The sequence below is a fragment of the Chelonoidis abingdonii genome, chromosome 11 (assembly GCF_003597395.2).
Source record: "Chelonoidis abingdonii isolate Lonesome George chromosome 11, CheloAbing_2.0, whole genome shotgun sequence".
Classification (NCBI taxonomy): domain Eukaryota; kingdom Metazoa; phylum Chordata; order Testudines; family Testudinidae; genus Chelonoidis; species Chelonoidis abingdonii.
Genome location: NC_133779.1, coordinates 20513265 through 20540254, shown reverse-complemented (window position 1 = coordinate 20540254; position 26990 = coordinate 20513265). Strand labels below are relative to the sequence as shown.

General features: G+C 57.1%; 1 protein-coding gene across 4 annotated transcripts; it reads left to right on the top strand.

Annotated features, from left to right (window-relative positions):
- The first annotated feature begins 841 nt into the window (after nt 1–841).
- STAG3 (STAG3 cohesin complex component) lies at nt 842–26877 on the top strand. 4 transcript variants are annotated; one of them, XM_075070349.1, is made up of 32 exons: nt 842–1419; nt 1805–1918; nt 2345–2441; nt 2704–2780; nt 4177–4381; nt 6043–6194; nt 6390–6463; nt 6646–6769; nt 6886–6984; nt 7238–7317; nt 7478–7585; nt 8863–8962; nt 9047–9158; nt 9258–9361; nt 9584–9676; nt 9958–10047; nt 10539–10739; nt 18503–18573; nt 18928–19015; nt 19215–19295; nt 19401–19493; nt 19624–19792; nt 19928–20061; nt 20264–20365; nt 20552–20697; nt 20858–20986; nt 23213–23403; nt 24432–24582; nt 25696–25803; nt 25884–25968; nt 26259–26333; nt 26422–26514. In XM_075070349.1, the coding sequence occupies exons 1-32, from the start codon at nt 1366–1368 to the stop codon at nt 26428–26430; spliced, it is 3516 nt and encodes a 1171-aa protein (XP_074926450.1). In that variant the 5' UTR covers nt 842–1365; the 3' UTR covers nt 26431–26514. The 4 variants fall into 4 exon arrangements, with proteins under 4 accessions (XP_074926450.1, XP_074926448.1, XP_074926449.1 ...); XM_075070347.1 differs by having other exon boundaries at nt 26259–26877; XM_075070348.1 differs by lacking the exon at nt 9584–9676 and having other exon boundaries at nt 26259–26877.
- The last annotated feature ends 113 nt before the right edge of the window (nt 26878–26990 follow it).

The window sequence follows — 26990 nt, the reverse complement described above, 5'->3', positions numbered from 1 at the left end:
CTGGCTGCATCAGATGAAAGGAGCCAACGCCAAGCTCCTGAGATGGAGCCTGCTCCTGCAGGACCTGTGACATGGACGTGGTCCATGTGAGGGTAAGTGCCAACCTGATAGCGGATGCGTTGTCCGAGAGAGGAGAGGGGGCCCTGAACTTCCCAGGTCACTGGGCAGAGTGACCCCGCTCAGTTCAGTTCCGACGGGGGAGGTGTGATGGAGTAGGGGCTGTCTGATGTGGGGGATGGAGGCAGGGGATGTCTTTAGGTGAGGGACAGGATCTTTAAGCCTGTAACCTGAGCCAGGCAGCGGGGAGGGGGGTTAGCACCTGTGCCCAGGGAGCGGGACAAAGGAAGGGGCCAGCTGGAGGGAGTTAGTTCAGTTTCGGTTTTGGGCTGGGTGGTTGGAATTCAGGGAATCCCAAGCTGGGGACTAAGCTTCCTGAACCCCAGAAGGACTTGATTGAGGGGTCCTGGTTGTGCCTACAAGTTCTGCTGTATCCTTCATTCCTGTTGTCCAATAAACCTTCTGTTTTACTGGCGGGCTGAGAGTCACTGTAAGCCCCAGGAAGAGGGGTGCAGTGACAGGGGTGGAAGGGATAGCTCAGTGGTTTGAGCATTGGCCTGCTAAACCCAGAGTTGTGAGTTCAATCCTTGAGGGGGTCATTTAGGGATTTGGGGCAAAAATCTGTCTGGGGATTGGTCCTGCTTTGAGCAGGGGGTTGGACTAGATACCTCCTGAGACCCCTTCCAACCCTGAGATTCTATGACACGCTCCAGTCAGCACTGATGAGGCCTAAACTGGAGTATGTGCCCAGTTCTGGGCCCCACACTTCAGGAAAGATGTGCACAGATTGCAGGATTTTAAGAACAGGTTAGACAGACACTTGTCAGGGATGATTTAGTTCAGTGGTTTTCAAACTTTGTAGGCTGCATGCCTCTTCCAACTAATGTACGGTGTACCCCCATCTGAGAGAGGGTTGTAATGTACTTGTGATCACAGAAACAAGGTCGGTAAGGGATAATGCCGTGAGTTGTCTGCAGTCACAGGATTTTCCTCACGGACCCCCTGACGAGAGCTCGTGTACCCCAGTTTGGAAACCACTGGTTTAGATAATATTTGGTTTTGCCTCAGCGGGGGGGACTGGGCTAGTTTAACCTCTCGAGGTCCCTTCCAGTCCTACATGGCTAGTACTGGGGAGTCCTCAGACCACAGAGGTTGCTGGGGTGGTGTAGGTGTGTCGGGTGGCATGATGGGAGCTCCGGGGCAGTGAGGCCATGGGGGCTGTCTGTTCAGGACGTGTGCTCTGCCCACAGAGACCTAAGCAGCAGTGAGGATGGAGGTGGTTCCGACTCAGGCAGTGACTTTGAGGACATGCTCTGGAAGGGTGGCAAGCGGGATGCTAGGACCCCTCTTAGCCACACCATGGTATGCATGGCCCTTGCCCTTCTCCTCTCCAGTCTCCCAGCCCCCTGAGCCACACCCTGGTACACCCCTTTGGCTCCCCAGCCTCCCCTCAACCCCCTGAGCTTCAGCCTGGTCCTCTGTCCCCCCACTCAGTCTGATCCCAGCTCTTCTGCTTCAGCTAGCCTTGTGCCATGGAGCTGATGTGATGCAGTGCAGCAGAGCCCAATAGCTTCTGCTGCTGGTCCCAGCCTCCCCCTTCCCCCTGTTGTGGCCAGCCAGGGCAGGAGCCCCAGCCTTCCTGCACTATGGATTCAGCAGTGTCTCTCTGGGACACTTCTCATGAAGCTGTGATATACTCGAGCCCAGGGATCAGCCTGTGTCTTTTCTCCTCACCCACCTCCCCCAGGCAGCCAAGCGACCCCGGAAAGACGCCAGCAGAGATGGGGAGAGCCTGGCTGAGAGAAACCCAGAGCCCAGCAACCTCTTTGAGGTAGTGAGGCTGGCGAAGAGTGCCATGGAGGTAACCATGCTCTCTTCACCCCCCGGGTTCCACCCTCCCCATGTCACTGCACTGGAATCTCGCTGGGACTCTGGGTTCTGTCCCCGGCTCTCAGAGGGGACTGGAAGCTGGTGGGTTAGAGCAGGAGGCTAGGGGCCAGGACTCCTGGGTTCTCTCCCCGGCTCTCGGAGGGGACTGGGAGCTGGTAGTTTAGAGCAGGGGGGCTGGGAGCCAGGACTCCTGGGTTCTCTGCCTGGCTCCGAGAGGGGAGTGGGGACTGGTGATTAGAGCAGCGTGGGACTGGAAGCCAGGACTCCTGGGTTCTCTCCCCGGCTCTGCTGACCCACCCTTCGACTTGAGGTGCCCAGGCCCTATCTCTGTGTCCCACGCCCTGCGTAACCCCTACTTCTCCTTCTGTGTCTTTCCTCACGTCTCCTGCCCCTTAAGTCCGTGGTGGACGACTGGCTGGAGAGCTACAAGAAGAACAAGGAAGCCGGGTTCCTGGAGCTCGTCAACTTCTTCATCCGCTCCTGTGGCTGCAAAGGTGAGAGGCCCTGGGCCTGCATCCTGAGATCCCTGGCCCAGCCCTGTACCCACCTGTGTCTGTGTGGCACAGCCCAGCTCCTCGTGCTGGTACCCACCTCTGGATTTGTTCCCAACACCTCTTTTTAGGGTGAGCTCCAAGCTCCATTCCCTGCCTCTGCCAGGGGAGGAACTGCTGAGATCCCTGGGTAGTTTGTGGGTTGTGGGGAGCCCAGGGCTGGTTGTTCCCATGCCGCCCGCTCTCACCTCTCTCCCCTTGGCAGGTGTGGTGACCCCGGAGATGTTCAGGAAGCAGCAAAACTCGGAGATTATCCAGCAGCTGACGGAGCAGTTTGATGAGGTGTCGAGTGTGTGGGGCAGGGGAGGGAGGAGCTATCCAGGCAGGGCTCCCAGGGCGGTAGGGAGTTTCCGGTAGGGTGACCAGATGTCCCGATTTTATAGGGACAGTCCTGATATCTGAGGCTTTTTCTTATATAGGCTCCTATTACCACCTGACCCCCTGTCCCAATTTTTCACACTTGCTGTTTGGTCACCCTAGTTTCCAGTGGGGTGGATGGGGGTCATGCTGCAGGAACTCACTGGGATGCTGCCCCCTGGTTATAGGCCCAGCTCACCCCCTGTAAAGGCGCAGGGTGGCTGGGAGGAGACAGAGAAGCATGGGGGCTGGCATAGGGGGCAGTGGGCAGTGCCCCCCATGCCTCTTGGTAAATCGCTGCCCCCTGCTTAGGGTGTATGAGAGAGCCTTTTCTGTGCCCACTGGGGTACACTCTCCCAAAACTGCTGGCAGCACAGGGGTTCCACTCTGGGCTGTCACAAGCCCCGTCTTTCCCAGTGTGGGCTAGCAATCCACACGTACTCGAGTGCCCAGCCTCTTATCTTCCAGATCCCCGCAGTGCACACCGGTCTGCTGCCCCGTGGAAACAGCACGCCCTGCTCCACCAGCCTCTCCTCTGTTCAACACTCTTGAGCACAGGGCTCTTAGATGGGTGTCTAGTAAAACGGGAGTGAAGCGAATTTAACAAAACTTAAGCTAAAGAGTCAAATAAAAGCCAGGAAACTGATTTGGAAACATAAGGGTACACGGCAAAGGAACGCTTGACTTGCAGTGTGTACCCTGTATTTACTAACAGCCCCATAAGGTGTTTCTAACCCAGTGATCTGTCCTGACACCACTTGTCCAGCCCAGAAAGCTGGGATCTGCTTTTCATCAGACACTCGTGCTGACGAAGTGTTGGCTGCAGAGTGGATCACATCTTGTGCCCGTCCTTCTCCCAGACTTTCTGTCTCTTTTCATAATGAGGGTGTTTCATTAACTTCAGCTTAGCCCTGAGGGTTCCCTGCTCCGAAGGTTTCTTGGGGTTCTTCTGTCTAAATGCTCAGGCCTGCATATTGCCCAGACTGTAATCACAGGGTTGGGCTGGGTCGAGGGAGATTAATTATCCTCGCTCTTGGCTGAGTTAGCTCTGAGACGCACCCTGCTTCAGATGACGTGTTTCAGCTCCTACAGTTTTGGAACAGAATGAGGCTATATTTTACATCGCTCTTAAAATAGTTCCTGTGCAAACATCTCTCAGTAACCATGGCGATCTGCTAATCCTTAGCTTTCAGTGGAGACCACACATGACCCCCGGCCTTTGGTGGAGGATCGAGAAAATGGCCAGACAGAGGTGTAACTGGGCACGTCTGCGTTCACGGCAGTCTCACCCCTCGTGCCTTCCCTCTCCTTCCCTCCGCAGGACTCTGCTGAGTACCCACTGGTCCTGACCACCCAGCCCTGGCGAAAGTTCCAGGCGGGATTCTGTGAGCTGGTGACAGTGCTGGTGCGACGTTGTCAGTACAACATCATCTACGATGAGTATCTCATGGACACCCTCATCTCCCTGCTCACTGGCCTCTCTGACTCCCAGGTGCGCGCCTTCCGCCACACCAGCACCCTCGCAGGTGAGTCCCGCCCGAGGACGCGAACGGCATCTGCAGAGTAGCAGTTAGAGCAGGGGGTCTGGGGTCTGCTCCCACTGCAGGGAAGAGCGGGGGGGTCTAGTGGTTATAATGGAGACAGCTGGGGTGTGGGGAATCCTGGTGTGCTGCAGTGTGTTCCTGTATGGGCTCAGAGGACAGGGAGCCCCCGGATAGCCTCTTTGCAGAGGAGAGTGGGAGCGTATCTTGTAATATTGTTATGAGTCCTGTTTGTATCTCAGTTTCCCCTGTATGCTGCATTGTTACCCAGGCCGGGACAAGTGCAGAGTCCTGCCCTTAGGACGGAAGAATCCCAGGCACTGCTACAGACTAGGGACCGAGTGACTGGGCAGCAGTTCTGCAGAAAGGGACCTGGGGGTTACAGTGGACGAGAAGCTGGATCTGAGTCAGCAGTGGCCCTTGTTGCCAAGAAGGCTAACGGCATTTTGAGCTGTATAAGTAGGGGCATAGCCAGCAGATTGAGGGATGGGATCATTCCCCTCTATTTGACATTGGTGAGGCCTCATCTGGAGACTGGGTCCAGTTTTGGGCTCCCCACTACAAGAAGGATGTGGACAAACTGGAGGGAGTCCAGCGGAGGGCAACAAAAATGGCTAGGGGGCTGGAGCACATGACTTACGAGGAGAGGCTGAGGGAACTGGGATTGTTTAGTCTGCAGAAGAGAAGAGTGAGAGGGGATTTGATAGCTGCTTTCAACTACCTGAAGGGGGTTCCAAAGAGGCTGGAGCTCAGCTGTTCTCAGTGGTGGCAGATGACAGAACAAGGAGCGATGGTCTCAAGTTGCAGTGGGGCAGGTCTAGGCTGGATATTAGGAAACACTATTTCCCCAGGAGGGTGGTGAAGCACTGGAATGGGTTCCCTAGGGAGGGGGTGGGATCTCCACCCTTAGAGGTTTTTAAGGCCCAGCTTGACAAAGCCCTGGCTGGGATGATTGAACTGGGGACTGGTCCTGCTTTGAGCAGGGGGTTGGACTAGATACATCCTGAGGTCCCTTCCAACCCTGATCTTCTATGAGTCTTTGAATCTAGGCCGGGGGGAGCGGGCAGGCGAGGAGGCTGAGGGGTGGGTGCTAGCTGTCTGGGCCTCAGGTCCCATATTAGTGGCGCTCTTTGAGAACACAAGGGCAGATCCAGTTGCCAGGACCCAGAGGGAGATGGACTCCCCCACCTCTCAGCAGGGAGGCTAGCGGCATTTCCCCAGCTCCAGAACAAACAGTTAGATGAGGTGGGGGACAAGTGCTGGCTGCTGGAAGGTGTGGGGGCTGTCAGCTGGAGTCTGGCCCAGGAGGTTGGACGGATGGATGGACAGACAGAGCTTAAACCAAGGGGTTCCCTACAGCGTGGCTGGGCTCTGGGCCACCCAGAATGGACGATGCTTTAACCTTCATTTCTCTAGAGTCCCCTAAGTTTCCTGTGCTGTGTGCCACTTAATGAATAAACCCGGCTGTTCTGACAGCGGCGTGTGAGTGTCACAGCGAACCACGTGCCCTCCCCTGAAAGAAGAGGAGACCCCTGGGGTTCCTTCTAGAGCCCGTTCCAAAGCGGGGGCTGTAGCCCTGATCCTGGGGCTCCGTAACGGGGGTACATGCAGAGCTCCCCCTTTTGCTACTCCATGCTCTTTGCCAGCCATGAAGCTGATGACGGCGCTGGTGAGGGTGGCACTGAGCGTGAGCCTGCACAAAGACAACAACCAGCGGCAGTATGAGGCTGAGAGGAGCAAGGGGCCGAGCCGCAGGGCCACGGACAAGCTAGAGGCGCTGCTGGAGAAGCGCAGGGAGGTGAGTGAAGACTAGGCCCTGGGCTGGCAGGTGCAGCGCTAGGGGACGCTGGGTTTGGCGGGTGGGGCATGGTGCTGGGAGTGCTGGCCTGGTGGGGACAGGATGGGAGTGTGCAGAGTGGTGCTGGATGAGGGTGCTTTGCTGGTAGGAGCAGGGCCCGCAGAAGTGGGTGGGTGATGCCGGTGTCTGTCTCAGCTCCAGGAACAGCAGGAGGAGATCGAGAACATGATGAACGCCATCTTCAAAGGGGTCTTTGTGCATCGCTACCGGTGAGTGCGGGGAGGGGGCCCCGCCAGCTCGGTGTGGTGCTGCAAGGTGTCCGTGGCTTGCCCTGGCATGGCAGTGTGCCGTCGGCACGTGAGGCTGGGGATGGGGCGGGACGGCGGCTCGTGCATGCGGGGGTGACAAGGGGCGGGCACCACAGGGGCATGCTGCATGTCTTGTCTGGCAGGGACGTGGTGCCTGAGATCCGGGCCATCTGCATAGAGGAGATGGGGAACTGGATGCAGAGCTACAGCGCCTCCTTCCTGACAGACAGCTACCTCAAATACATCGGCTGGACCCTGCATGACAAGGTGGGGGGCTGGGGGCTGGAGGGGAGCATGGAGAGCCCGAGGGGGTTCTGGCCTGTGGGGCAGGGAAGGGACGGCCGCAGGGGCTGGCCTGGCTCTCAGCCTTTCTGTGCCCACAGCAGCGGGAGGTGCGGCTCAAGTGCCTGAAGGCCCTGCAGGGCTTGTACCGCAGCCGGGAGCTGGCTGCCCGCATGGAGCTCTTCACCAGCCGCTTCAAGGTGAGTGTGCTGCCCTGGGACGCCCCACCTCCTGGGATGCCCCCCCCTCCTGCCTGCCCGCCCCTGGGATGAGCCTCCCATCTTGGGGAGCCTGCCCTGCTGCCTGCCTGCCCCTGGGATGCCCCCCACCTGGGATTCCTGCCCTGCCACCCATCGTCCCCCTGCAGCGCGCCCTGGGACACCTCCTGTGGGGCCCTTACCTGTCCTGCAATGCCCCTCTCCCATGAGTGACTCTCCGTTTGGTGGCACTCAGGGTCGCATGGTGTCCATGGTCCTGGACAAAGAACCTGACGTGGGTGTGGAGGCCATCAAGCTGCTGACCCTTATCCTGCAGTGAGTACGGAGCTGGGAGGCAAGCGTGGACACAGGGGGAGGCCAGGCACATGCCGGGCACTTAAGGAAGCTGGGAGGGGCAAGTAATGAGCCCCATGGTGTGGGGCAGCTGGAGATCTCTCTCCCTGCTCAGGCTGAGCCCCTCCTGCTCTGTGGGCAGGAACATGGAGGAGATGCTGACAGATGAGGACTGCGAGGCCGTTTACCCCGTGGTGTATGCTTCCAACCGGGCACTGGCTGCTGCCGCTGGGGAGTTTCTTTACAAGAAGTGAGTGAATGAGCGCGGTCACAGCACTGCCAGCAGGGGGCGTGGGGCTGCCAACAAATATACACCCTCCTCCCCCCACAACCACCCCACTTAGAGGGGTTTCACCTCCCTCCTCCCTTCAGGCCTTAACCTGCAATCTCAGCCTGTGCTTTTCACAGGTGGCTGAGATACAACATTCCCTCTCCCCTGCTCCAACCCACCAGCCCCCTGACAAGGTTTTTTTCCCCACTTTGAACTTAAGAGTACAAGAAGTGGGGACCTGCATGAATACTTCTAAGCTTAATTACTAGCTTAGGTCTGGTACACTGCCACCAGCCAGAATTTAGTGTCTGGCACACTTTTTGTTCCCCCAGAACCTTTCCTGGGGAACGCAGACCCAAATCCCTTGGGTCTTAAAACTTGGAGGAATTAACCATCCCCCTCCTTTTCCCCCCAGACTTTCCCCTCCCTGGGTTGCTGGATGAGGCTTCTACCACAGATCCAACTCCTTGGATCTTTAAAACAAGGAAAATCAATCAGGTTTTAAAAGAAAACTTTAATTAAAGAAGAAAAGGTAAAAATTATCTCTGTAAAATCAGTGTGAAAGTGCTTTACAGGGTACTCAGAATTCATATAGACAGAGGGACGCCCCCTAGCCTTAGATTCAAGTTACAGCAACAGAGGTAAAATCTTCCAGCAAAGAAACCTTACAAGTGAGAAAACACTAAGACTAATCGCCTTGCGCTGGCTATTACTTACAATTTGAACATGAAAGACTGATTCAGAAAATTGGGGAGCTGGAATGGTGTACGTCCTCTCAGTTCCGAGAGCGAACAAGGAACAAAAAACAGCACAAAAAAGATTCCCTCCACCAAGATTTGAAAGTATACTTGTTCCCCCTCATTGGTCCTCTGGTCAGGTGTCAGCCAGGTTCATGGAGCTTCTTAACCTTTACAGGTAAAGAGACATTAACCTTAACTTCTGTTTTTGACACCCCATCACCCCCAGAACAGGGCAGAGAACCCAGGAGTCCTGGCTCCCAGCCCCTCAGTTCTCCAACCCACCAGCCCCCACTCCCTTCCCAGAGCCAGGGAGAGAACCCAGGAGTCCTGGCTCCCAGCCCCCCCTGCTCTGACCCACCAGCCCTCACGCCCCTCCCAACGCCAAGGAGAGAACCCAGGAGTCCTGGCTCCCAGCCCCCCCTGCTCTGACCCACCAGCCCCCACTCCCCTCCCAGCGCTGGGGAGAGAACCCAGGCATCCTGGCTCTCCCCTCTGTAATGTGTGTGTGGTTTGCAGGCAGTTTGACCAGGATTGGGAAGCCGGGAAGGAGAAGGGGCGCCGTGCGGGGAGCAGGGACTTCTTCAGGCTGCTGTTGGCTTTCTTCATCGAGAGCGAGGTGAGGGGCACAGTGGGGCTGGGAGGAGCATGGGGGAGTCTGTGTGGGGGCTAGTGTCACCAGGTCTCCCCTACCCTCCCCCAGCTCCATGAGCATGCGGCGTACCTGGTGGACAGCTTGTGGGACTGTGCTGCCCCGCTGCTGAAGGACTGGGATGGCCTGACGCACTTGCTGCTGGAGGAGTCCCCAGAGGAGGGTGAGTGAGGGACAGGAGGCTGCGACACATGGGGTGACAGGGGAGTCACAGCTGCCTGGCAGCTTTCGGGGCTGATCCTGATCCCTCTCCCCCCAACAGGCTGGGGCGACCAGCAGGAAAACGCCCTGATCGAGATCCTGGTGTCCAGCATGCGCCAGGCCACGGAGGGGAAGCCGCCCGTCGGCAGGGGCCCTGGCAAGAAGGTAAATGCGCCCGAGAGCAGGGAGGGGAGCGCAGTCCATCAGCTCCCTCAGGGTCGTTGGGTGGCTCTGGGTGACATGTCCCCATGGGCCCGGAGACATCAGCGCTCCCCTAAGGGGGTGCGCACGCTGTGTCCCTGTGCCCCTGCCCGGAGGTGTGCACGCTGCACCGTCTGCAGCCACGGGGCAGGGGAGCCAGCTCTCACAGCACCATCCCTGCCCCAGGTGCTCTCAGCGCGGGAGCGGAAGGCCCAGGAGGACGACAGGGAGAAACTCACTCAGTACCTCATCCCGCTGCTGCCCCAGCTGCTGGCCAAGGTAAATGGAGGGGGGGTGCAGGGAGGGAACCTCCCAGAGGTGCGCCCTGGGCCCGTTCCTGCCTCTGCTCTTCACCTGCGCTGGGCAGGGAGGGGGCCATGTTGAAGCAGGAAGCCTGGGTCTGGCCTTTGCCCTTCCCAGGGCCTCACGTGCCATAAGCTGGAGGATTCTGCTGTGAGGCCATTCCCAGCTAGGTTGTACGTAGTGGAAGGTGCAAGGGGGGGCGTCTCTGCCCATCCTGCTGCCTCCCTGCTTGCGTGACACCTGCTTTGCTCCCGCAGTTTTCAGCTGATGCGGAGAAGGTGGCGCTTCTGCTGGCTGCTCCGCGCTACTTCAGCCTCAGCCTCTACAGCAGTGGGCGACTGGAGAAGGTACTGAGGGTGGGGCTTAGCAATCTTGGCTCCTGGCTCCCAGCCCCAGCCCCCTACGTCCCTCCCATAGCCAGGGAGAGAACCCAGGAGTCCTGGCTCCCAGCCCCAGCCCCCCACATCCGTCCCAGAAGTCCTAGGTCCAGAGCTGCCAGTCCAGGAGCAGGGGAGGCCCAGTGCTGTGGGGCCTGCAGTGCCATGGGAACAGGAGTATCTGGGGTGGGGGGAGTGGGGACCCCATTAGCTGCTTCCTTGGATGTGCTTGCTGAGTTGCACTTTGCTATCTGGGAACCCCTCCCCTCCAAGTGATGCAAGTAAGTAGTGCTGGGCGTCCCCCTGGAGAGGGGTACAGCGAGTCACAGCCTGTGAGCCCTTCTCCTCCCTCTGCAGGAGCTGGAGATCCCCCTTTTCCTTCTCCAGCCTGTTCCCCTCCACCACCTTCCCAGGAGCTCTCCCACCTCTGCCCAGCCCCACCATACTCTCTCTCCCCACAGTACCTAGAGCAGCTGCTAGCCCAACTGCGAGAGGTGGTGGAGAAGCACACTGGCCAGGAGGTGCTCGAGGCTGCCGCCCGGGCGCTCTATGTGCTCTGCAACCCGGAGTTCACCTTCTACAGCCGCGTGGACTTGGCACGCAGCCGCCTTGTGGACACGCTGGCTGACAAGTTCCAGCAGGAGGTGTCCGAACTCCTCCAGGTAGCTCCCAGGGCTGTGGCCGGGGGCTAGGGTTGGGACCCCGTGGGAAGGGGAAGTCACTGCAGGGAGTCCTAGGGTCTGGAATGGTAGCCAGACAGTGGAGTGGAGAGGGCATCTCTCTGTGGGGTGCGGGGGGGGGGGGCACCAGTGTCATGGATTCACAGCTGCAGAATGGTCTCTAGGAGGGATCCTTCAGTGGGCCATACCCCCAAGGGGTGGTCGTCTTCCTCCAGTGGAAACCATGTGGCTTCGCCACCTCCTCAGGCTGGACCTCTGGGCCTGCACCCCCGCTACTTCCCCTCTGCCCCCCATGAGCTCCATTTAGCAAGTCCCAGGGAGAATCTCGCCCGCTCTACAGGGATTAACGGCTCTTGCCTGGTGCTTGCAGTCAGTGTTTTCCCCAGGAATTGAAATTAGGGGGGCTGTTTGAATTTACGGGGTGGGGTGTGTGTCAGGGCCGATGAGGGGTGAGACCGTGAGGATGAAGGGGGCTCTATGGCACTATAGTAAAACTGAAAACTGTTTCGTGACCATTTTATTAGATTTAACTCATGTTTTGAAATCATCACACAAATTAACATTGGCTACTCAAGCCTTCTATGAAGCGCGACATCTACATCCTTCTTGGTTTCTGGTTATAATTTTGCATAACTCTGTTAATGAACTTCTTGAATGCAACACACGCATCTATGGTGACTTCTCACGTGTTCAGTATTTCCATTCCCTCAGTTGATATGCTCATTAGTTCATTCACATGATCAGGCAGAAGGCGACTTTTTTCAGAACACAACATTCTATTCAATGGTGAAAAAGAACCCTCACCTGTAGCTGTTGTGACGGGATTAGCAAGAGATGAATTCCTACTTTCATCCCAGGAAACAGCACAATGATCGGGTCGAGCCACTAGCAATGATAAAAAAGAAGTTGAAGTCAAATCTTCATTCATTCGTCGTATGATATTCCACTCTGTGTTCAAATTCTCTATTCTGTCCTGAGCACATGGCAGCCCCATTGCTGGTAGTGCCTCGCTCCACTCAGCCGTCGGTGTTTTATAGGACAGGGGTCTGTAAAACCAACGTAGAGGTTGAGTAGAATCTAGAAGTCACTGTTGTAGATGTTTAAGAATCAAGTGTGTGTACTTTTTCAGTTGTCTTAACAAACACTTCTTGTCCTCATCACTTAAAGATTCAATATAAATGCCTTCATTAGTCAACTCTGGACTGAAGTCTTTGCTTCTTCCAGTACTTGTTCAATGGATAGCTCTCTGATTGACCCACGTGTAGCTTCTATTGTTGGACAAAGAAATTTACTGTGACAACCCACACCTTAGAAGAGTTCCGGGGCGGAGTCGTCTGCATCTGGACCCTGGGAGAGAGAGAGACTTGCAGGAAAGGGGGCCCTCTCATGAGTGATTACCGGGTCGAAGGAGTCTGCGGCTCGACCCTGGGGGAGAGAAGGACTGTTGCAGGAAAGGGGGCCCTCTCATGAGTGATTACCGAGTCGCAGGAGTCTGCGGCTCGACGCTGGAAGAGAGAAAGACTGTTGCAGGAAAGGGGGCCCTCTCATGAGTGATTACCGGGTCGCAGGAGTCTGCGGCTCGACCCTGGGAGAGAGGAGGACTGTTGCAGGAAAGGGGGCCCTCTCATGAGTGATTACTGGGTCGCAGGAGTCTGCGGCTCGACCCTGGGAGAGAGGTGGAGACCTGAGGAAAGGCTGGCACCCTAAGGATTCCTCCTGGAAACCACGGGGAGCTGAGAGCACACAGGCCTGCGAGTCCACAGTAACTACAGTAACTTGGGGCCAGCAGGAAGATGTATAACCATCGCCTTAAGAGGGACCTGGTCGAGTTGTGCACACAGAGGGGATTGCACGTTGGGAAGCTCACCAAAGGGCGATCCTAGGCTATTGTCTTAAAATCCCTCCAGCCAGTATGACCAACTTTGGAAAGTATCTACCAAGATGGGCTGGATCTAAGTAGTGAGGCTGGTGGATGACTTTTGCTTCTACGTTCAGAGAAGACTATTGCCATTCTCTCTCTCGTAAGTCTACATTTAAATCTTCTAAGATGTGGGTTGTCACAGATGGAGCCGATGTGTCTTCTGTGACCTGAATATCTAGAAATGCATCTCCTGGCCTACCGCGGACATCAAGATAACGTACGCAATGACTTAATACTTTATGCCCATCTGTGTCGGTGCATTCATCAGCCATGGATGCAAATCTTTTGAATGGGGTTACTTTTTCAACTGTTGAGCCTTTCACTGTTGCACCACAAGCTTCCAGCCAGTCAGCTGTGTTTCTTGCAGAAAGATAGTGAGCATTTGCTGGTCTTGTTCGGAACCAGTGTTCAGCTTCAGGATGAGCAAGTGACAACGCACTTAACATTGGCCTCCAGGTCATAGTGTGTGGTATCTCTTGCTTAAATAGAAAATATGGTGCCACAGCCATGTTTGTTCGCATGTCTCTTGAGGTTCCACCCAGCTCACAGTGATTTCAGCTGAGCTCTCAGTGGGGGAACCTGGCTGCTAGTGCAGACTGGGTCCTCTCTTCCACTTAGACCTGATTCTCAGTGATTTCAGCTGTAGCGGTCACATAACAGAACAAAAGACTAGCTATGGAGCCTAATCAGCTCTGTCTTTAAACAGTGGATGGGGCAGGTCAAATAGTAGTTGTGACTCAGACAGACCATCAAGCAAAACACCTGTCCGCACACTCTCCTGATGCCCTCAATCAGCACAGGCTAATTACAGTTATATTGCCCTTTACTCCAAACAATCACTACATTGGCAACACTGCATGTAACTAATTCACAAAATGGGGAGGCGGGGGGGAATCCCTGCTTGCAGTGACACTCACACGGCACTTGCAGAACAGCCGGGTTTATTCGTTAAGGGGCGCAAAGCACAGGAAGCTTAGGGGAGTCTAGAGAAATGGTTAAAGCATCGTCCATTCTGGGTAGCCCAGAGCCCAGCCACGCTGTGGGGAACCCCTGTGTGTCTGCCCATGCGACCTCCTGGGTCAGATTGCAGCTGGGAGCCCAGACGCCTTCCAGCAGCCAGCACTTGTCCCCCATCTCATACGCCTCCAGTCCTTTGTTCTCCAGCTGGGGAAATGCAGTTCTTTTTCCAGTGATTGCTCATATTGATTGCAATTAGGTGTGTGCGCGCCACATGCACACTCATTGGAAAATTTTTCCCCTAGCAGCACCCGTCGCGTTGGCTGTGGAGCCCCTTGGAGTGGCGCCTCCATAGAGCTCGTGATGAAGTGGGAATGTTCTTAATGTTGTTTCTGAATACTGTGTGGGTGCCTTGGTTTCCCCTATGCATTGCTTAAGTATCTACGTAGGGGGATCAGGGTGTGTGATTGTTGCAGAGCCCTAGAGGGCCAGTGTGATGCTGTCTGCACAGAGAATGGCCAACACCATGTCTCCTGGTAACTGATGGTCTGGGCCCCTCCTTTGCAAGTGCCAGCTGAAGGTGTTGGAGAACAAAGAGATCAGGTGGCCTCCTGGCCTGGGAAAGGAACAAAGCCCGGAGGAGGAGGGGCTGAAGAGTTTCAGTTTGGAACTGGCTGGGGAAAGAGAGGCAGGCCCAGACCCAGGTTCTGGCCACTTTGGCCCCAAGATGGGCCTGACTTAGGGCTCCTGTTTCCTGTACCTACATGCTCTGTTTTGGTCTGTGTTCCTGTCATCTAATAAACTTTCTGTTTTACTGGCTGGCTGAGAGTCATGTCTGACTGTGGAGCTGGGGTCCAGGGCCCCCTGGCTTCCCCAGGAGCCCCGCCTATGTGGACTCGCTGTGGGAAAAGCACGGTGTGAAAAGGGTGTGCCCGAAGATGGAGCACCTGTCTCAACGCCGGATCCTTCCCTGTGTGTTTTGAACTCTCTATCTCACTTCTACCATACATGGTCCCAAATAACATTGGACTGCTGGGTTCTTCGCACAATGGAAGTGGGATATTTTCTCCAATTATGCTCCTCCCTTCCTCCCACCCTTCTTCCCCGTCCCTCTTCAGGGCCCCTTCTCGTGAGCAGCTCCTTATCCAGGAGGTGTAGGTGCTCCTTGCCATAGGAGTGACGGAGGAGGTTCCTCAGGAGCTAAGGGGCAAGGGATTCTACTTCTGTTACTTCCTAATCCCCAAGGCAAAGGGGAGTGGGGTGGGGGGGGTCTCAGACCCATTCTAGACCTGCAAGGACTCAAGAAGTTGAAGTTCTGCACAGTCTCCCTCAATACAATCATCCCTTCCCGTGATCTAGGAGACTGGTTCACTGCCCTCAACGTAAAAGATGTGTGCTTTCACATAGTGATTTGCCCTGTTCACAGACGCTTCTCAGGATTCATGATTGACCACAAACGTTATCAGTTCACAGTCCTTCCCTTCGGCCTGTTGACAGCCCCATAAGTGTTCACCAAGTGTGTTGTGTAAAGCCTCCACTCAATCCAGTAGAATGTGATTGTAAGATTTGTAACTTTTCAGTCATTGCTAGTGTGATCATTAAGTTCTGTAACCTTTTGCAGACTTGGTAACTGTTAGTCATTGTTAGCATAGCCTTTTAAATTTTGTAACTTTTCAAGCTTTGTAACCTTTTAAATTACCACTTGTATAACCTCCAGGCTTGCCAATAGTCCATCGCGGGATCAGAGAGAGTGTGATCAAGGGAGCGTGTGTGGGAGATAAGGGAGTGTGAACAAGGAAGTGTAGGTGGGATGGGTGGAGTGGAACTACAAGGAGAAAAGAGTCCTGATGTAATCTGCCCTGTTCAGGCAATCACAGGGTCCTGTAAGGAAAAGAAGAACCTGGTATGCGTGAAAAGAACAAGGTCTGGGAATGCTGTGATGGACGCAGAAGGAAAACTCAGTGTACGTGACATGCCTCCCAGTTCCAATAAAAAGAAAACAGCACGCTCACAGTTCTCTTCTTCTTGGCCTGCTCGCAGCCCTGTGACTGCGGCGGACACAGCAGATCTACTATGCTTTGGCTTCTCGGCTTCCTCTGCAGTCCCCAGTAACTCTCCGCCTGTGTGTGTGTGTGGGGGGGGGTTCATAAGGGTATGACTGCATTGAATGTGTGTGTGTATGAATAAGCTCCATCCCTTTTCGGTTTGATCCAATAGTGGCATTTAATAAAACCGATATAAGTGTAACCCTGGGTTGGTTTCTAGTGAAATCGAGGGAACAAAGTGCATGTCTGTGGTAGCAGCCTTCCTCCGAAGGAGGCAGGTGTGGGTATACCCCTACCTTGACAACTGGCTACTCGGGGCACACCAGAGAGCAGGTCGGTCTGGTCACATCCATGTTCGAGAGCCTCAGTCTCCTCAGCGTGAACAAGTCAACAGTGTCACCGACCCAGAGAATAGAATTTATTGGGGCAGTGGTTGGACTCAGTCCAGGCAAAAGCACATCTGCTGGAGTCCTGATTCCAAGCCATGTCATGCATCATTCAATGTATGAGAGTCCCCAACCACTACAGCGAGGAATTGCCTCAGTCTCCTCAGTCAAAATGCCACCTGCACGTATGTGGTCCGGAAAACCAGGCTGAGGCTCAGACCTCTACAGACGTGGCTTGCCTCGACATACCTCCCGGGGCGTGACAGCCTGAACTTGGTCACGGTGCCGCAGCAGGTACACTCCAGTGGTGGCTCAGTGCTCGCATAGTCTGCGAGGGAACTCCCCTCAACTCTCCTTGGCTCTAGTTACAGACACATCAGCTCTAGGTTGGGGCGCACATCTGGGAGATCTCCAAACGCAGGGCCTCTGGGCACAGGATTTGCTCTCTCTCCATATCAGTATCAGAGAACTGACAGCTGTGCGACTCGCGTGCCAGGCTCTTCAGTCTCAACTGCAAGGCCAGTACGTGGCAGTCATGACGGAAACACCACTGCAAAGTTTTACATCAACAAGCGGGGTGGAACTGGTCCTCGTCCCCCTGCCAGGAGGCCCTCAGACGCTGGGAATTCTGTATAGCCCACGCCATTCACCTGGAAGCAGGGGAATCCAGAACGTACTGGGAGACCGCCCCAGCAGGTCCTTCCACAACCACGAGTGGGCCATCCGACGTCATTCACGCTGTTTTCCAGAGTTGCGGGTTTCCTTAGGGCAACCTCCTTGGCCCACTCAGAGCAACAGGCAGTGCCCAGTGGTTTGCTCCTTCCATAAAAGCAGCCCGGGCTCAATCGCAGACACATTCCTGCTACCCTGGGGAGGCCGTCTCCTCTACGCCTTTCCCCCAAGCCCTCTCATGCACAGGGTCCACAGAGACAGTGTGACAATCTTCTCTGGTGTTATCCGGACCAGTGATCTGCTAGGTCACCCCAATCCTTGACTCTGGGAGCCAGCCTGTCCCTGCTTTGCTGTGAGAGCCCCCACTCGGGGCTCCACCGCCGACCTGACTGGTGCCGCTAGGGGAAAAACTTTCTGATGACTGTGCATGCAGTGTGCACCCACCTAATTGGAATGGATATGAGCAACACATCTCGAAGAACAACAGTTACGAGAAGGTGATTAACCATTTTTTAGCCTCCCTGCTGAGAGGTGGGGAAATCCATCTCCCTCTGGGTCCTGGCTTGCTGGGTCCTGGCTTGCTAGGTCCTGGCGAGTGGATCTGCTGTTGTGTTCTCAGATGCTCCATGGGTATGGAGACTGAAGCCCAGGCAGATATGAACACCCACCCTTCTGTCTCTTGGACTGTTCTGAGAGCAAACACTCCTTTTGCACCCACGGGGTAACAGGTCCAAACAGGACTACAAAATATTCCCACATTGTCAGTGCCAGGCATTCAAGGAGTGGGGTGTATGGGGCATGTTACTGCAGGCGCTGGGGCTTGGGGGGGGCCAGGCGCTCAGGGAGTGGGGTGTATGGGGCATGTTACTGCAGGCGCTGGGGCTTGGGGGGGGCCAGGCGCTCAGGGAGTGGGGTGTATGGGGCATGTTACTGCAGGCGCTGGGGCTTGGGGGGGCCAGGCGCTCAGGGAGTGGGGTGTATGGGGCATGTTACTGCAGGCGCTGGGGCTTGGGGGGGGCCAGGCGCTCAGGGAGTGGGGTGTATGGGGCATGTTACTGCAGGCGCTGGGGCTTGGGGGGGCCAGGCGCTCAGGGAGTGGGGTGTATGGGGCATGTTACTGTAGGCGCTGGGGGTTGGGGGGGCCAGGCGCTCAGGGAGTGGGGTGTATGGGGCATGTTACTGCAGGCACTGGAGGTTGGGGGGGGCCAGGCGCTCAGGGAGTGGGTGTATGGGGCATGTTACTGCAGGCACTGGGGCTTGGCGGGGCCAGGCGCTCAGGCAGTGGGGTGTATGGGGCATGTTACTGCAGGCACTGGAGGCTGGGGGGGGCCAGGCGCTCAGGGAGTGGGTGTATGGGGCATGTTACTGCAGGCACTGGAGGTTGGGGGGCAGGCGCTCAGGGAGTGGGGTGTATGGGGCATGTTACTGCAGGCACTGAGGGTTGGGGGGCAGGCGCTCAGGGAGTGGGGTGTATGGGGCATGTTACTGCAGACACTGGGGGTTGGGGGAGGAGGTGCTCAGGGAGTGGGGTGTTATGGGGCATGTAACTGCAGGCACTGGGGCTTGGGGGGGCAGGCACACGGAGTGGGGTGTATATAGCCTGTTACTGGGGTTTGGGGGTACCAGGTACTCAGGGAGTGGGGCATGGGGGGTGGGTGCCAGGCGCTCAGGGACTGCTGCGGGTGCTGTGCTGGCTCCAAGGGTGCTGTAGGACTGGTACCTAGGGGCCTGCCCTGCTGAGATGTCTTGTTCCCCACCCCTCAGGCCTCGTACCTGGACGAAGACGAGGTTTACAGCATGGCTGCCACGCTGAAGCGCATTTCCATCCTCCACAAGTGAGTGCCAGCCTGTGTCCCGTCCCCTCTCCAGCTCCATCTGGGCACCGGGCCTGGTCACCCGGCACTGCCCTTCCCTTCCCATCTCCCTGGGCAGCGGGGCCGGTCACACGGCACTGCCCTTCCCTTCCCATCTCCCTGGGCAGCGGGGCCGGTCACACGGCACTGCCCTTCCCTTCCCATCTCCCTGGGCAGCGGGACCGGTCACACAGCACTGCCCTTCCCTTCCCATCTCCCTGCTCCACCTGCTGTCTGTTCACATGGGTCCCCTCGTCCTTGCTCTGCGGTGGGAGGGGAGTGGGGGGCTAGGACGCCCCCATGAGCAAGGCGCTCGCGCTCTCTCTCTCTCTGCAGTGCTCACGACCTGACCGCATGGCAGCTCTCTGAGCCCTGCAGCCTCCTCCTCCAGCGAGCTGTGGACACAGGCGAGGTCCCCAAGCAGGTACTGGGGGGCCGCTCAGGGAGCCAGGAGCCTGGCCGCCTCCCTACAGCAGGGAACCCAGGCAGCGTGGGGAGCTGTGGGCAGAGGATGCCCTTGTCTGGACCCAGGAAAGGGAGGCAGAGGAAGCAGTGATGCAGTGGGGCAGCTTGGGACTGGGGGGACTGCAGCCCCACATTCTTGCTCTGGGCTTCCATTGCAGGTGGTCATCCCCACCATGACCTGTCTCCACTTCGGCATCCTCTGGGAGCTGGCTCGTGTCTCCGGCACCATCCCTGCGCAGGTGAGGCCTATGGGGAGGTCCCTGCCAGGAAGGGCGGGGTGGGGGTCAGCCCTGGCCCTGCCTCTGGGTCCCTGCCCCTCACAGCCTCCTTTGCTCCTACCCCAGAAGGAGCTGCTGGCCCTGAAGCGCAAAGTCGCCTCCTTCTGCTCCCTCTGCCAGAGCTGCCTGACGGACGTGGACTCAAGCATCCAAGAGCAGGTGAGAGGTGGAGAAGGGCTGGGAGCCGAGGGCTGGACAGGCTGCAGCTCGGGCGTGCTGGGGAAGGGGGTCTGGGAGCCCCCCCAGCAGCGCTGTTTGTGGGGTGCTCATTCTGCCTCTGTCTGTCCAGGCCTTTGTGCTGCTGAGTGACCTGCTGCTGGTGTTCAGCCCACAGCTGGCTCGAGGCGAGCGGAAGGCGCTGGAGCTGCTGGTGTACCGGCCCGAGGTCGCCCTGCAGTCCCAGCTGGCCGGATTCCTCATGGATCACGTCTTCAACCACGCCGAGCTCGCGGGCAGTGGTGTGTACTCGCCCCATGGGGCTGGGGGAAGGGGGCGAGGGCGGGAGAGCGGGCAGGCAGGCTGAGGGGGGCACAGAGAAATGGGGAGAGGGGTCTGCGGGGCAAAAGCCTCACTCCCTGCCCCGTCCTCCGCAGATGACGAGGACACCGAGGGGAAGATCGAGAGGCTCCACCAACGGCGCAACCTGCTGGCCGGTTTCTGCAAACTCATCATCTACAATGTGCTGGAGCTGAGCGCCGCCTCCGACGTCTTCAAGCACTACGCCAAGGTGGGGGAGATGCGAGAGGGGGGCAGGGGCGCACCTACCATACCAAGGGGTGGGCATCGCCTCCAGTGTCTGAGCTCCGAGAGCTCGGGGTGCGGATTGGGGGATGGACTCTCTAATCTCTGGGGCTGCGCCCCACTCCCCGCTGCAGGTGTTGTGACACACCCAGCACATGGGGAACCCACCCCCCTGCTCTCCCTTCCAGTTCTACAAGGACTACGGGGACATCATCAAGGAGACGCTGAGCCGGGCACGGCAGATTGACCGGGACGAGTGGGCCCGCACCCTTCTCCTCAGCCTGCAGCAGGTACCGGGGAGGGGCCCGTGCCCACTGCTGCTTGGGCAAGAGAGGAGTCTGTGTATGGGGGCGAGTGGGGGGGCTGGGGAGGCCCTTGGGTTGCCTCGTCCCTGTGCATTTGTGTAGGGAGGTGGCTGGAGGATGGGGCTCGGGCTGCTGTGCGGCCCCATGTCTGACTCTCTGCCCCCTGTGCAGCTGTTGACAGAGCTGCTGCTGCAGCAGGGCCTAGACGCAGTTTATGGCAAGGCCTTCCGGGAGATCCGGGACCTGGCACGGCGCTTCTCCCTGTTCTTCGGCCTGCACCAGCTGCACAACCGCCAGGCGCTGGTCGCCCTGCACAAGTGAGACGGGGGGCTGGGTGGGGGCATGCTGGGAGTCCGGGAGCCTCTAGGACACGCTGGGGTCAGCACTTAATGTGGGGGTGGGAGGGCTGGCAAATAGACTTGCAGGGTTTGGAATCCCCCCCATTTCCCCTCATCTCTCTTTCTCTCTCCTGCCCAGGGCTGGGATCAAGTTTGCCTTCCAGGAGCCAGCACCCTCTGGCTCAGAGCTGGGGCCTCTCAACCTGCCCTTCCTGGAGGTGCTGAGCGAATTCTCCCCCCGCCTGCTGCGCCCGGACAAGAAACTGCTGTGAGTGCCCAGGGTGGTGGGCCGAGGGGTGGGAGACAACTGGGCTTTCAGGAATGCTTGGGGGGGTGATTACAGTAGCCACCATGCTGTAAGGGTTAACCTGCCTTTGAGCGGGTCAATAAGCACGTAGACAAGGGGGACCCAGTGGACACAGGGTATTTCGATTTCCAGAAAGCCTTTGCCCAGCCCCCTCCCCAAAGGCTCTTAGGCAATGTCAGCTGTGATGGGACAGGAGGGGAGGTCCCCTCCTGGATCAGTAACCGGGGAACAGACAGGAAACAAAGGGTAGGAACAAAGGGGCAGTTTTCAGTGGAGAGAGGGAAATCGTGGTGCCCCCAGGGGTCTGTGCTGGGCCCCGTCCTATTCAACAGAGTCATAAACCATCGGGATAAAGGGTGAAGAGTGAGGGGGCAACATCTGCAGATGATACAAAACTACTCAGGCTAGTTCAGTCCCAGGAAGAGCTACAAAGGGATCTCCCAGAACTGGGTGACGGGGCAACAACATGGCAGGTGAGATTCAGTGTTGATCGTGCAAAGTGATGCACATTGGAAACATCATCCCAGCTCTACATCTACAGCGATGGGGGCTGAATGAACTGTTCCCACTCAGGAGAGATCGTGGAGTCCCTGTGGAGAGGGCTCTGCAAACACCCACTCCAGGTGCAGCCGCAGCCGGAAAAGTGACCAGAAAGTTGGGAATCATTAGGAAAGGGAGAGAGAATAGGACAGAAAATATCCTGTTGCCTCTCTATAAATCCATGGGACGCCCACATCTTGAATATTGTGTGCAGGTGGGGTCGCCCATCACAAAAAAGTTCTATTGGAACTGGAAATGGTTCAGAAAAGGGCAACAAAAATTATTATGGGTCTGGAACGGCTGCCGTGTGAGGAGAGGGACTTTTCAGCCTGGAAAACAGACAAGTAAGGGGGATTATGATAGAGGTCTATAAAATCATGGCTGGTGTGGAGAAAGTAGATAACAAGAACTTGGGGTCACCCAATGACACAAGAACTTGGGGTCACCCAATGAAATGAATAGGCAGCAGGTTTAAAACAAACAAAAGGAAGTATTTTGTCACACAACACAAAGTCAGCCTGTGGAGCTCTATGCCCGAGGATGTTGTGAAAGCCAAGACTATAACAGGGCTGAAAGGAGAACTAGATCAGTTCCTGGAGGGCAGGTCCATCAATGGGTACTAGCCAGGCTGGGCAGGGATGGTGTCCGTAGCTTCTGTTTGCCAGAGCTGGGAATGAGCAACGAGATGGATCACTTGGTGATTCCCTGTTCTGTTCATTCCCTCTGGGGCGCCTGGCACTGGTCACTCTTGGAAGACAGGACACTGGGCTGGATGGACTTTTGGTCTGACTCAGTGTCACGGACTCACAGGTTGTGCCCACTCTTGGCCCCGTGCAGTCCATGGAGGGTGCCCATTTCAGTGCGAAGCCCTTCTCGGGGGTCCACTCTCTCTCGGGGTCAGGCCCCTCCACCTCCTGGAGCTGCACCTCTCTGAGCCTTAGCCTCTCAGGGAGTCCACGCGCTCTGGACCCCCCGGGCCTCCTCACCCCCTGAAGGGGTTGATGCAACCCTGATCTCTAGACCAGAGCGACTCTCAGCCAGCATAAAACAGGAGGATTTATTGAGAGTTGAACCCAGCACAGGAAACTCTCCGGGCTCAGGCCTGGCCTCCCCCAGCCCAGCACATCCCAGTCCCCCTGCAGCCAGGTGGGCTCTGCCTGCTCCCCCTCTCCAGCCCCGAGCCCCCCTGCTTCTCACCTGGGCCTCCGATATCCCCGGCCCCAAGCCCCCTCTGTCCACTGGCTTCTCTCCAGGTAAACAGACTCCTAAACAGGAAGGCCTGAGTCTCCTCTCCTCTCTTCTGTCCTCTGGCTGGAACCGGCTGGTCGGGTCACCGGGGTCCTCTCCCCACAGCCCATTGTCCTCCCACTGGCCAGAACCGGCTGTGACTCCTGAGCTGGGTCTCCGGGTCGCCAGGTCACTAGTCGCTGGGGTCTCCATCCTCTAGGCCATTGGCTGGGGTCCCGAGTCCCTCTCCAGTCCTGTGTCCCAACGAACTCCCTCTCCTCTCCCCTCGTTAAACTAGTAACACCTGGGGACACTGAGTCCCACCCCCTGTGCATGCAACCCCCTGGAAAATACAGAAAACCCCCCACTTCGTCACAATCAGTGTGGCCGTTCTTACGTCCATATGCCTTCCCCCCACAGCCTGTCCTACCTGGAGCAGACCTGCCAGGCCAGGCTTTCCCCACCACAGAGGGGGAAGCTCTGGAATTCACTCCTGATGTATCGCCGCTCGCTGAAATCCCTGGATGACATGGGCTCCGATGCCAGCCGGATTGCAGCCCCCCGACCCCGCAGGAGACCTGGGTCCCCAGCCAAGAGGAGGCGTCTGGATGGTGAGGGGCAAATGCCACACACTGCTGCCCCAGCTAGGAAATAGCCTGTGTAACGCTGCTTCCAGTGCCTAGTCCAAAGTGTGAGCGCCAGTCTGAGGTCACAGACAGGCCCCTCAGGGACAGGTGGGCTTACCCGTGTGCTAGCTGGTCCCTCGCACGCAGCATCACAGCAGTGTCCAGTTTCCTGCTGCTCCCAGAGGGCCAGTCCCTTCCCCAGGTCAGTTCCACCTGCGGGCTTGCGGCCTGTGAACCTCAGAAAGGAAACCAGGGAGTTACTCACAAGCTTAAAGCAAGTGGACAGAGAGCCACTCAGATGAGTTACAGTGGTAAGTTTCAGGTGATGAAGCTGTGTCCCCTGGGGTAAGCCAGTCACACCTACAAACACACCTTTCGCCCCCAGCGTGCAAGCAGGGTAATCAGGGGCTTCAGTCCCCACCTGCTGGGACTCTCCTTCATGGGGCAGAGGGCAGAATGGTAAAAGCCGGTGTCCTTTTGCTGACGGGCCCCAGGGAAGTTCCAGGTGCACTGACCCAGCCCCTAGCACTGATGACTGTCTCTCTCCTGGCTGGCGGCTTACACAGTCACAGGCCCAAACACAGGCATGCAGCATGGGACACCGTGCACACGTGAGATTAGTGCAGGCAGCAGTTCCCAGTCGTAAAGTCACACCTTGTTCTTCCCATTCTAACACCTGTGTTGCCAGTGCTAGCACACCAGTGAGCCAGACCGCTTCCAGCTGTCAGTGTTCGACTGAGACACGGGCACGTTGGTGCGAGATTCACCTAGGGGGCTGCAGGTCAGGACTGAGGTGCACTGGGAGACCTGGCGGGGAGTGGAGAGCCAGGGCTGGGGTAGCACGGGCTGTGGGTCAGGATTGGGGGGGCACCAGCAGAGCTGGGAGGTGGGGGACAGCCCAGGGATAGCAGAGGGCCATGGGGAACCCAGGGTGCAGGTAGGGGAGAGGGGACAGTGGGGTGACTCGGGGCCCAGGACTTGATCACCTGGCATCTGTCTCTGTCCTGTTGCAGACTCGTCTGAACGAGGGGATTCCAGCCTCCAGCTGAGCAGCCGCCTGGAGACCCCGATGCTCACGTCGACGGCACTGAAAAGGGGACGCCAGCCGGGCAGCCCGGCACAGCTGCAGGAGGAGGAGGGGTCCGAGTCAGACTTTGTGCAGAGGTGTGTCATAGTATAATTCCTCGATTTGAACCTTAGAGTTCAAATATGAGGTACTAGCATGAAGTCCTCTAAGCTTAATCACCAGCTTAGATCTGATAGGCTGCCACCAGGTCAGGAATTTATAGGGCCTGACCCCCCTTTCCTCTCTCTGGTGTCCCCAACCCTTCCTTGGGGGGACCCCCAGATTCCCAATCCCTTGGAGTCTCAGAAGCAGGAGAGATAACCCCTTCCCCCCTCCTTCCCAGGCTTCCTCCTGGTCTAGCTTGCGCGTACCAAGAAACCTGTTTTTCTGCTTCCCAAGAGATAAGCGTTCTTTTCCCTCAGGACAATTGAGATGCAAAATACCAACAGCTTGGCTTTGCCTTTCCCCGTTCCTGCCTTCCCGTGAGGGAGACAGATACCTGATACAGAGGTTTCAATTTCTCTGCCTTACTAGAAAAAGAAACTTCCACAAGTTTTGAAAAAGAAAGCTTTATATAGAAAAAGAGACAATACAGACTAATAACTTGCATAAACATTTATACAGGCTCCTACTTAAGAAAATATGAATAACCCAGTCTGATTTAAAAAATAGCCAATTTAAATAGACCAGCAATCACACACAGTAAGTACAAAGCAAAGCATATCATAGCCGATTTTACTTTGTTTCCGTTTTGTACTCACTGCCTTTTAGTAGAATGAGAAGAAGATTGGAATTAGCAAGATAGCTTGTCCCTCACAGCCGAGGAAGCAACAAAGACCCAGCAATCCACATCTGTAAATACAACACAAAGCTCCTCACAGCCGAATTACTTTGTTTTCCTTTGTACTCACAGACTTTTAGTAGAATATTTGAGATAAGATGGAGTTAGAAGAAAAGCTTGTTTACCCATAGCCGAGGAAACAAAAAAGACCCTGAGTATACAAATTCCCGCCCCTGACTTTTAAACAATCCAGTTCTCCGATTGGTCCTCTGGTCAGGTGTTTGGTTCCTCTTTACAGGCAAAAGAAAATTAACCCTTACCTTACCTATCTACTTATGACAAGGTGAGACCCATGGGGGGCAGGGCAGAGCCAGCGGGGATGGGGGGCGGTTAACCTGCTCTGAGCCTGCTGCCCTCCTGTCCCTTGCAGCCAGCCCTGGTTCAGCTCCCAGCGCTCCCGAGAATCGCCTGGCCGGCGGCAGCAGCTCCTGGCCCCCCGGAGCACCTCGAGACTTGGGCTGGGCAGCAGGATGGACCGGTGAGGAGTCATCACTGTCCCAAGGGACAGCTCTCCCTCTCTGGGCCGGAGCCCCCTTAACCCTGCCCTGTGTCCCCTAGGCTCAGCCTGATGGAGGAGGAGGAGGAGGAGATGGTGATCCAGGAGGAGAGCAGCGACGAGGAGGATGCCCAGGGCCTGGACATGGTGAGGGGGCCCATGGCCCTGTCCCAGCAGAAAGGGCTATTGGTGATGTGTTGAGGGCCTGTGAGCCCCGGCCTGACTGGGACAGGCCCCTTACATGCAGCCTGGCTGGGGATGAGCCTAACAGGAGCTGCGTCCAGCGGGGTGTCCAGGGCCTGGCTCCTCACAGCCCCTTCCCCTGGGGCTCTCTCTACCTTGCAGCCAGGACGCTGGCTGGCTGGCTTCCTGGTGGCAGGAGGGGCCTGGGCTGGGGGGCACAGGGGGCACTAAGGCACTGGTGTTTGCCTCTCCAGCCGCTGAGCCGCTCCCACAGCTCCCAGGGTGAGCAGCTCCGGGACCTCTTCGACTCTACCATCCTTGGCATCGAGGTGAGCTCAGGGAAGTGTGAGAGCGGGAGGGGGCACCTGCCATGCCGCACTGGGGAGCCAAGTCTCACTGGGAATCTCTCCCCCGCAGGATCCCTGATGGGGCTGGAGCACGCTGGAGACCACCCCTCTCCGGGACCGGGGCCCTCGTTGGGCATGGCCTTTCTCAGGGAATTACACACCAGCCTGTTTTTCTGTTGCACTTTTATTTAGTCCGGCTCCAGGACTGGGTTCCTAGTGTGGGTGAGCACCCTGGGGACTCTGGGTCGATGAGTCTGGGCCGGGCTGCTGTTACACACGTTACGGGGTTGGTTCTACCCATGAATAAAGGTCTTTATTGCCAGAGCCCTGTGTGCGTAAAGGTGACTAGCCTGGGAGAGGGGACGCCCTAGGACTCGCTGCACAATGCTGCGGGGCAGGGGATGCAGCGTGGGGAGATGGATGAGAGAGTCATTGCTGAGGGTGACCAGAGACAGCGGAAGTGGGAGTCGCCGTGTGACACATAACGCACCCAGCGGTGGGGCCGGGCCGGGCTCAGAGGGGGATGACGTAGGAGTCGCCGTGTGACACGTAGCGCACCCAGCGGTGGGGCCGGGCTCGGAGGGGGATGACGTAGGAGTCGCCGTGTGACACGTAGCGCACCCAGCGGTGGGGCCGGGC